This window comes from Sinocyclocheilus anshuiensis, unplaced genomic scaffold, assembly GCF_001515605.1.
Source record: "Sinocyclocheilus anshuiensis isolate Anshui unplaced genomic scaffold, SAMN03320099.WGS_v1.1 scaffold292, whole genome shotgun sequence".
Classification (NCBI taxonomy): Eukaryota; Metazoa; Chordata; class Actinopteri; order Cypriniformes; family Cyprinidae; genus Sinocyclocheilus; species Sinocyclocheilus anshuiensis.
In genome coordinates, this window is record NW_015555757.1 from 1,750,149 (window position 1) to 1,760,961 (window position 10,813).

General features: G+C 37.0%; 1 protein-coding gene across 1 annotated transcript; it reads right to left on the reverse strand.

The window, feature by feature from the left end:
* Positions 1-4,559: 4,559 nt before the first annotated feature.
* Positions 4,560-9,900, reverse strand: LOC107673931 (protein Wnt-8b-like). Its single transcript, XM_016467758.1, has 6 exons — positions 9,830-9,900; positions 9,331-9,364; positions 7,782-7,920; positions 6,978-7,103; positions 6,092-6,234; positions 4,560-5,123 (listed from the first exon to the last, which is right to left on the reverse strand). Exons 1-6 carry the CDS (start codon positions 9,898-9,900, stop codon positions 4,560-4,562), a joined length of 1,077 nt encoding a protein of 358 aa, XP_016323244.1.
* Positions 9,901-10,813: the final 913 nt, after the last annotated feature.

Sequence of the window (10,813 nt, forward strand, 5' to 3'; positions counted from 1 at the left end):
TCTCATCACTAAAGTGAACTTTGGACCATGTTCTCCTCTGTCCACACAACATGCTCCTCAGCAGAGGTGAGATTAGGCTTTTGATTCTTTCTGCTGATGAGAAGTTTGGTCACTGCAGAGTGCGCTTCCGGTCCAACTTCTATTAAACATGCCGAGACAGATCCTATACCCTGTTCAAGACTGAACAGGTAAGCAATTCCAGCTGTGGTGTTGAATCAATTCCCCATTGAGAGTCTCCGCATTATCCTGTCTTCTCGTGCATTTGTCTTACATGGATGGATGACCAGCCTTTTTGGGGGACTTGAATGAATTAATTCATTGTAAAGCTGCAATATTCAAGAAATCACAGATTTGGAATGACCAACTTTTCTTGCAATGGCTGAAAGTGCCTTCATCTGGACAACTTCCTGTCGCAGGGTTTCTGTCACCTTAAAGCGGCCCGCCATCTTGCAATCTCAGTGAAAATTAGAGGAATGCTGCTAGTTAAATAGGGCTTGTCATATAATTAAGGAAATTATCACCAGGTGCCAGATTAACACCAGTAACTTGGAGGTATCTGTAAGTGTTCTCTAATTTTGATCAGAGTTCTTTTTCAAATATCTCATTCAAGATTTTTATACTGTGCTCCAGAATACAATTAATTTATGAAATATGCTTAAGAAACTGCCCTTCTACTCCTGTTAACTTCAAATAGGACTAAGCAGTGACCTTGAAATTTAGGAAATTGCAGGTTGTTCTCTAATTTTGATCTTCATTATATTGTGCCAAACTCAAATATTTCTCAAAAAGCAGCTGTTAATGTAAAAAAAAAAAATGCTGTCAATTTTAGGAGTAGGTATCAAATGACTAGCCATGAAGAATGATGTACTGCATAATGTTTTAAATATTTTAGCTATGTTTTGGACTGTATATTTTAATCTGAAAGTCATGTGAACCAACTGGTGTATAAAACTAAGGGGAATGTCAAAGGGAGAAGACAAATAGTCTTTTCCCACCCGCCGCTACACTAACACCCATGCTGACCTTAACCACCTCTTGGTGTTCTTCCCCCAGATGACTTAAGTCGTAAATCCCATTAGTCAAGGTTTCTCAGAGCCATTAAATGTAATTTTCCCAATTTCTGTGGATTGTTTCATCATTTAAGTGTGCTGTGAGAGCATATGACCATCAGTCACTCTGCTAAACATATCTCCACAAAAAAAATGTGCAACATTGTATAAGCTATAAATTAAGCAAAGAAAACAATAAGGCATAAAATATTGTATTCCAATTAAAAATATATATATATATATAATTTTGAAAAGCTTAACACACACATTTCGATATAAAATAATGTTCTCTGCTATTAATTCCCATGCATCAGACAGCATAGCTGACATGAGACATGCCAAACATGACAAAGTCTAATCTTGTTCTCTTCCAGTGTGTCACCTCACTCTCAGCCACCTTAAACTCATGCCCCACTGCAAATCATCCATGGCAAGGCCAGCCTTCCAGTCGTGACCCTGCTTTCATGTGAACCCATACAAAAACCCGGAAGTTTAGCAGTAGGGTTTAAGGTTGAATCAACCGGGGTTTGATTTTTCAACCATGTGTTTGGGGCCGACTGAACACTTAGTTTGGGTATTTTTGAGATTTATTAACTCCTGTTTTGTATTTAATATAAGTAGGCAAGATAAACAGCTGATTTCATGATATGCATGCAGTTTCATCTCTATGCTTTCTGTATAATACTTGCATTGTATATAGGACATTTTCCAGTTATTTTTTTTTTTTTTTGGTTATTTTATGCTGACTGAATTAATGTAAAGAAAAAAGTGAAATTTGAATGTGAATATCAAAATACACATTTCAATTTAATATATCTGTAACAGTCAGTTGCCTTCAGTGGCTAACCTAGAAATCTAAAGGTTGTGTATTGCGGTTGTTTTGGGAAAAAAATAGGAGGAATTAACTTAATCTCCACATAATTAGCAAGGTGTCAAGGGGAGTTTTTATTTTGATCTTGATTTCATAAGTAAGATGTCAATGAGGTGCGTCATTGAAACCACAGAAGCACAGCAGAACAAGCTATCACCAATAAATAAAGTTTTAATTAGGTTTTTTTAGTCAACTTTTAAAGGGCCACAGTGTTTTACTGTAGGGCTGGCACTTTCGCTGATGGAACGGTAGCTGGCAAGTATTTGTTTATAAACCCTACTTGTTTGGGTACAATACTTGAACTAACTTCTATTCAGCAAACAGTGTGAATCCATGCAAAGCCTTTTCCCAAAGTCCTTTTGAAGGCGACAGCCCATTGAAGGAGGAGGAGAAGGGGATTAGCGTCTTCAGCAGCAGTGCATTTCCGAGGGAGCTGATTAGCTCGCCATTCATTGTTAAATCGAGCAAAGGAAGGCCCTAGAAGACTGAAAAGAGCCAAATAGGTGGGCCTGGAATAAAACATCCACAGGAAGCCCAACACAGGCTACATGAAGTTTTCCCAACAATTTTTTTTTTCTCCTGAGATGGCAGCATGAAAAAGGAGATTAGCATACAAAATTAGATGCTAGATGATTTGCGGGGCGACTTGGTTCATGTTTTCCCTCTGTCTCAACAAAGTTAATTAAACTAGTCTTAAACAGTAAAGAAACATCCAAGCGCAAAGCATTGGGAGTGCTTTGAGGATTACTAAAACAGAAAAGGAGGCATTTGTGAAGAAGAAATTGAGAGAGGCGTGAAGGAAGGAAGACTATAATTAAATGCTCTCTCTCTTGTTGTCTCTCTGCCCCAGGGTTATGAGACATCAAGCTGAAGAATACAGAAAGCTATATATACCAAAGAAAAAGAAATCATTAGGTCTGACCAGCAGTCTACGGTAAATAATTTGATTTTACAATGTGTGGGATTTATGATATGGTCTTTCTTTTTTTTTTTAACACTTAAAATTATTGTGAAGCACATTTATTTTTCAGAGCACAAGAAATTAGCAGAGGATGTTTTACTACACAAAACAACAAGTGGCTCAGATAATTCAGATGCATTCAGCTAATCTACATTAATGAAAACTTTAAAAAAAGATACTATTATTTATCTTTAATTACGTAATTGAAAAAAAAAACACATAGAAAGAAACTATCATAGAAAAACAGCCCTATAGTATATGTGCAATAAATTAACAATATACAAAGTGCTTCCTCTTATTTACAGTTCATATACAGTATCAGGGTAAAAATTAGGCAAGAAATTATTCTTATGGCAGCTGGAGAAGTGGCCCGATCGTGAATTCAAAACCCCTTTAAAAACAACCATTCCAATAAATTATCCATCAAAGTACTTCCCTGTTGGTGAATGAAAAGGTTATTTAGAGTCTATTGTGCTATATATTGGTTAGATGTGGTGTTCAGTGCTATCTTACAAATGTATACAGGAGTAATTGTGAAATAATACAGATCAAATATGCATTTAAAGTAACAGCTCTGAAGACTATAATTAAATGCTCTCTCTCTTGTTGTCTCTCTGCCCCAGGGTTATGAGACATCAAGCTGAAGAATACAGAAAGCTATATATACCAAAGAAAAAGAAATCATTAGGTCTGACCAGCAGTCTACGGTAAATAATTTGATTTTACAATGTGTGGGATTTATGATATGGTCTTTCTTTTTTTTTTTAACACTTAAAATTATTGTGAAGCACATTTATTTTTCAGAGCACAAGAAATTAGCAGAGGATGTTTTACTACACAAAACAACAAGTGGCTCAGATAATTCAGATGCATTCAGCTAATCTAAATGAATGAAAACTTAAAAAAAAGATACTATTATTTTTCTTTAATTACGTAATTGAAAAAAAAAACACATAGAAAGAAACTATCATAGAAAAACAGCCCTATAGTATATGTGCAATAAATTAACAATATACAAAGTGCTTCCTCTTATTTACAGTTCATATACAGTATCAGGGTAAAAATTAGGCAAGAAATTATTCTTATGGCAGCTGGAGAAGTGGCCCGATCGTGAATTCAAAACCCCTTTAAAAACAACCATTCCAATAAATTATCCATCAAAGTACTTCCCTGTTGGTGAATGAAAAGGTTATTTAGAGTCTATTGTGCTATATATTGGTTAGATGTGGTGTTCAGTGCTATCTTACAACTGTATACAGGAGTAATTGTGAAATAATACAGATCAAATATGCATTTAAAGTAACAGCTCTGAAGATCTAGTCTCCACCTGGAGATCTACACTCTTAAAAATAAAGATTCCAAAAGGGGTTTTTTGCAGCAATGCCATAAAAGAACCATTTTGGTTCCCCAAAGAACCTTTCAGTGATCAATTATTAAAAGAACCATTGTTTTTTATAATATGAAGAACATTTAAAAAATCTAAAGAAACTTCGATCTTAAAGGTTCTTCATGGAACCATAGATGTCAATGAAGAACCTTTATTTTTAAGAGTGTAGGTGTTCATTAAAGCATTCAGATGGAACTTTGAGCTCACTTCATTCTCAAGCTCAGTATGTATTCTGAGACAAAAACATCTGCTTAACTTCTGGACCACCGTAACAAACACTTCATGGCAACTCTAGTGCTTCTTCTTCAACCGATAGCTTCTCCTACGGCTGGCACTATCGGTCTTGACCTGTTTGGTTCTCTTCACACAGTAGTACTTTGTGACAATTTTGCGGCACTGCTCGCATTTTACAGCACAACACCAGTGGAATTTGCAGTTGCAGCTGGACTCGGTTTCGGCCCTGCGTTCCTCCACAGCCAGACCGCACTCTCCACACAGCCGCTTGCAGCTACGCTTCTCCCATTTGCTCAGATTCTTGCCCTTCCTCAAGCACTCGCGGCCCTCTGTTCCTGGCAAGCCCAGAGTACGGTTCTCCAAGCAGTAGTCAGGGGAATCCTCCAAGTGCACCAGCTCTTTGCGTGAGATCGAGCTGAAGGTCTCCGCGATCGCGCCGCGGCTGGCTGCACTGTTGCCCGCACCTCGCAACAGGTCCACCTTCACGGCCCTGTGATATTTCTCCTTTAGGTAGTTGCCCACCTCTCGAAACTCTGGCAACTGCAGCCAGCAGGTCTGAGTGGTGCAGCTGCCAGACACTCCATGGCACTTGCATGTCCTCTGCATGGTTCCTTTCACTGCCTGGTTGAAGAGAGTATCTCGCGTTAAAGAACACACTCATTCATGCATTCTAGAGGCAAATGTTCATGTTTCAAAACATTCTAATTAGGACTGAACTCGTCAGTCGAAATATACAATGCGCTCTTTAGTAGGCACCCTATACATCCACTTAAACAAACAGAAGGAAACTGTGAGTTAAGAGGAAGAGGTTCAAGGTTCAAGTCTGGGTTTTCTCTTTTCTTGGTGGTCGTACAATAATTCCTGACTTCGGCTGAAACAAACAGCTGTCTTTTAAAAAGGAACGCCTCTTTTCTCATTCGCTCGCGTAAGATGCAGAATCACGGTTTCACATCGAGCTAGATTGTTCAGCGCAGGAAAGGGGTGTATTTATTTTGCATAGCCATTGTCAACATGTTTTCTGTCATAGGCAGACCCAGTGGCAACTCCATTGAGGAGGAAGTGAAAAAGAATTCTTTCACATTTTTTCAGTTACAATGATGCTCCAGGTGCCAATGAATTGACAAAACCTGCAGACGGGGCACAGACAGGATAAACAAAGAGCACTTGAGCCACATGGCTGTGATCCCCGTGGCTCTCTCAAGTACAACAAAGACCAACATAAATGTAAGATCCTTATTGCAAGAATAAAACTAAACACTTATTTGGGAAGCAACAGAATACAGAAACTTTGCAATGTGCCGGACCCCTAGGTCGTCTAATTAAGCTTGCACCACTGATCCCAAGAATCTCAAGTTAAGGCCTCGTCATAAAGGACATTCACAGGCTGTAAATAGGCCCTTCTGGTACAGCGCACACTCTATTGGGAGAACGAGTGGCACCTTGCTTATAGGGCCGTGAATGAAACTCTTGGGTGGTAAGCTATCATTAGAAGCACTGAAAAATGATTCAAAAGCCACTCCGTGAGCTGTTGTTGGCCAACGGACATGCCTCAATTTTAGGCCCTGACCAGCCCAAATGACTTCATATACCTTGCGTCCTACTTCGTTGTTGTGCAGGTTCATGGCAGCTCGTGCGTCCTGTCCGGTTTCCAGTGCATCCACAAACTGCTTGGAGATGGCCTCTCCGAATCCATTATTATCGCTGCAGCCTCCCCATAGCCATCCCTGACCACCTGAGATGACAACAGAATGATGTTTTTTGCTAGGCTAAATAAAAATATATATACTTAAATGTGGCATATACTTTTATAGAACTACTTTTGTTCAATTTTAACAGCACTTACGGAACAATACTGATTGCCACAAAAAATAATTTGCACTTTTCCTTACAAAAAGGCAAAACCAAGATTATGAGAACACACTTAAAATAGAGCCAAATGGAGCAAAATATTGGAGAATTTAAAAGCAAAATTTTGAGGCTTATATAAAAGTTATTATACTTATACACTGCATTTCAAAAGTTTAGTGAGAGAAATGTTTTTCTTTCTTTACAATAAATTTATATTTTTGTTCAGCAAGAATGCAAAAGCTATTTTGAATTGTAATATTTCACAATATTACTGTTATTGCTGTTTTTTTATTATTAAATAAATGCAGCCTTGGTGAACAAAAAAGAATCTTCCTGACACCAAACTTTTGAATGGTAGTTTATATATAAATGTATTTAATTAATTATTCTGTTAAAACCCATGTTTCATTTTAGCTGTAATGTTGTTCTCATCATTCTTGGGGTCATTTTGGGGTTACAGTTAGAAAGTTGTTGGGAACAAAAGTTGTTAAATTGAATATAACTACACAGAAAAGGTTAGCAAGTGACTTTTTCCACATTAAAATTACAGTATGTTGAAATGCATAACACAAAATATCCCTTTGTTGTTGACTGATTTTCCATCTATATTGAGATATAGTTTATCACCTCTTTGGCCGTTCCTGGTGTCATCACATCCGCAGTTGTCAAAGTCACCGAGGCTGCAATTCCTGGTGAGGGTATACGTGACTCCAGCAGAGTTGATGGCATGGAAAAACGCTGTCTCTCTGTTTGCTGTGATTAGAAATAACACTGAAATGAATATGCTGTGGAAAGGAATTTTATTTATCTTGTCTATGAAATATAATGTCTTAGGCTAATGAAAATACAAGCACTCAACACTCATTGATTTTCTTCCTCATTAGATGATTTACTCAAATCTTTAGCATCCATCTCAGTAATGATCACTTTTGACTCTTATTCCCCCTGCATCAAACATGGAGTAGTGCTGCTGGTCTGCTATCAGACATTGCCGGTCTGGGGTCGGCACTGGACTGCGACAGGCCCCCTCTTTGGCACTTAAGGAATGCCTAATGAAAGGAGTCTGAGGCAAACCTTTGACCCACACCCTTTGACTTGAGAGGGCATCCATTTCACTCACTCACTCTGGTTCATAATAGCCCCTTGGTGGCTTTTCTATTTGCCTATTAACAGACCAGGTTTAATTGACTCAAGAATGCAGTGTTCAGGCACATCAACATTGGGAGATGGTTCTCTGTGGTTTAAACAGGATTGTTGTGTTTGTTTTAAGTGCTGTATCTGTGATTGATACAGATGGGCTTTGAGTCACTAAACACACAGTATACATAACACACGCTCTTGTACTTTTATTCTATTAAAATATGTGTATTTTTAGAGACCTGAAAGCATGATATATATAAAACAGGCATCAGCAGAGGTCATAGTTCTCACCGCTTCTGAGTCCACTGTGGGTGGAGAGCTGAAGAGCCCTCTCCGGGCAGTTCCAGCGGTCCCACGCAAACTGATATTTGCACTCTTCAATCCCACTTTGAGCTCCTGCGGCCACACTGCTAGAGTAGATCAAGTAAGCCTGAAACAATGCAAACCACACCAAAAAGATTTGGGATGAAATACACACTCAATATCAAGTGTTTACAAAACACACTGTAACTAAAACTAATGATAAAATTAGATGCTTTTAATTCTCAGCCTGCACAGTTCATATAAAAATGCACCTGTATGTTAATTCATTAAATAATGATGTTTAAAATTTTAAAAAACTGTAAAATGACCCCATTATGTCTATAAAAATAATTTTAGAAGTTGTATTAAAGTTTTAAATATTAAATATTACTGATTAATGATTGTTTGCTGTATATTCATTTAATAAATTATATTTTTTTAAACTAAAGCCAAAGAAACACATTTTGTCATTTGAAATAAAAATATATATTAAAAGGTTTATATAATATAATTAAACATAAAATAAAAGGTTTATATATATATATATATATATAAACCTTTTAATTCAGCTAGTTCAAGGAAACATTTCTTATTTTCATATAGTTTAACTTGATGTACTAAAATAACTAAAACTTAAATAATAATAAAAACTATGTAGACATATTAAAAACTATGTAGACATATTAAAAAACAAAGACTAATAAAAATTACAAAAACACACAAAAATACTGAAACTTTAACAAAAGTTATAACAGAAAATAAAAAAATAAAAACTAATAAAAGTATCTCACCGATACTAAAATAACGCTTTAAAAGAGCACCAAAATGACACCATTACTTCTATTACAATAATTTAAGAATTAATATTAAAGTTTTAAATATAAGAAATATTAGGGTAAATGTTTCCCTATGGTTCCCAAGTGGTGTAAAATGTATGTTTGCTGTATATTCATTTATAAAATTATATTTAAAAAAAAAAACTTCAAAATGATAGCATTATTCCTAAAATAATTTTAAAAGTAATATTAAAGTTTTAAATATTAGAAATATTGGGGTAAATGTTTTTCCTGTGGTTCCACAAGAAATGCACAAAAAAAGTAAACAAAAAGGGTCTATGTGGCTGTGAAACTGCGGTTTATACAATCTAATATGTCTCAAGTGGTTTAGAAAAGACAGCACCACAAGTGCTCTCATGGGCGGCTGGGTTGCTAATGATGACCACCCACCAAAGGCCCCTTCCCTTGCCACTCAGCAAAAAGTCCTCACAACTTCACATAGTGAATGAGCTGAAGTGTGTGAAAGCTATATGGTCCTGTCCACCCCAAGCAGCAAGTAATACCTAATCCACAGAAGATATACCCTTTCAAGAAATACAGCACCTGTGGTGCACGAATCTTTTAATTTGCCACTTGCTTGCATTGTGATCACAGGGTCACCGTCAAACATTAACTACCCCAATCCATAAATGATTTTGACTTTTTGAAGTTTCTCTCTCCTGATAACGATCAGCAAAGCAGATCAAAAGATGTTGGCTTACCTTTGGGCCAGTCATCAGGAAATTATTCACTGACCTGGAAGATAGAGCAGCCTAATAAGTCAGCTGACCCATAACTTGTATATGTTCCCCTTGAAATTACAAATAAAGCTTCACATTGATAAAACATCATTTTATCTAATTACATAGGTTACTGATCTTAAGTACATGTTTATATGGAAATTACAGTCTCAAAATTTTCATACATATATATACATGCACACAGATTTTCTTTGGTAAAAAAACGATTTTCATATATATAATGACAAGTTTATAAATGAGAACATAGCGTTTCGGGGTTTTTTTTCCCTCTGACCAATTAAACGAGGCTCAAAGCATCGTTATCAAAGCATATTTAGTTTGATTAGTGTTTAAGTGTCTGTTTCATCCCGATTTTTTAATCCAGAGATAAACACAGAATGTAGGCTAAACGCTCGATATAAATAGGCTAAATTTAGCATCAACATCGCCTGCTTAAAGGAGAATAAAACGCTGGACTCACCAACTGCAGCAAGACTTCATGTGAGCCATCAGGATGAAAGCGTAATAATAAACCTCCAAATGCATGAACATCCTGAGAGAGGCGACTGGCAGACTTTTCTTCACCTTGGAAAGCAGAGGGGTCTGCAAGAGCTCTATATAACCTACATCCAGAATTCAGAGGCTGGGGGTCTCATGTGTGAGCCAAGGGGGTTCTGAAATGGAGCTCCTCTCATCCCAACATGAGATTATCTGCTTTAATTAAATATTTTCCCTTTTCTTACTCGTTCAGCCAATCAGAACTATTGTACCAGAGAGAGATTGAAATTATCAAAAGGGCACCCTGGGCTCCTTCAGGACAAATAGCTGGGAAGAGCTCCCCGCGTGCTAACAGTTGGAGTGAATTCATATGAAATCAGGATGGCATCTCTAAGGTTGTGCCTTAAAACTCAATTTCAAGAGCTGCATGAAAGGGTTTGATACAGTAGTGGCCAGTGTTGGGGAAAGTTACTTTTAAAAGTAATGCATTACAATATTGCGTTACTCCATAAAAAAAGTAACTAATTACGGTAATTAGTTACTTTTTATGGAAAGTAATGCGTTACGTTACTTTTGCGTTACTTTTAAAATCTGGACAGGGCTTGCTTGTTTGTTTTTAAAATAAAAAAGTTATATTTTTGGTCTGAAATGGAGCTCCTCTCATCCCAACAAGAGATTATCTGCTTAATTAAAGATTTTCCCTTTTCTTACTCGTTCAGCCAATCAGAACTATTGTACCAGAGAGAGATTGAAATTATCAAAAGGGCACCCTGGGCTCCTTCAGGACAAATAGCTGGGAAGAGCTCCCCGCGTGCTAACAGTTGGAGTGAATTCATATGAAATCAGGATGGCATCTCTAAGGTTGTGCCTTAAAACTCAATTTCAAGAGCTGCATGAAAGGGTTTGATACAGTAGTGGCCAGTGTTGGGGAAAGTTACTTTTAAAAGTAATGCATTACAATATTGCG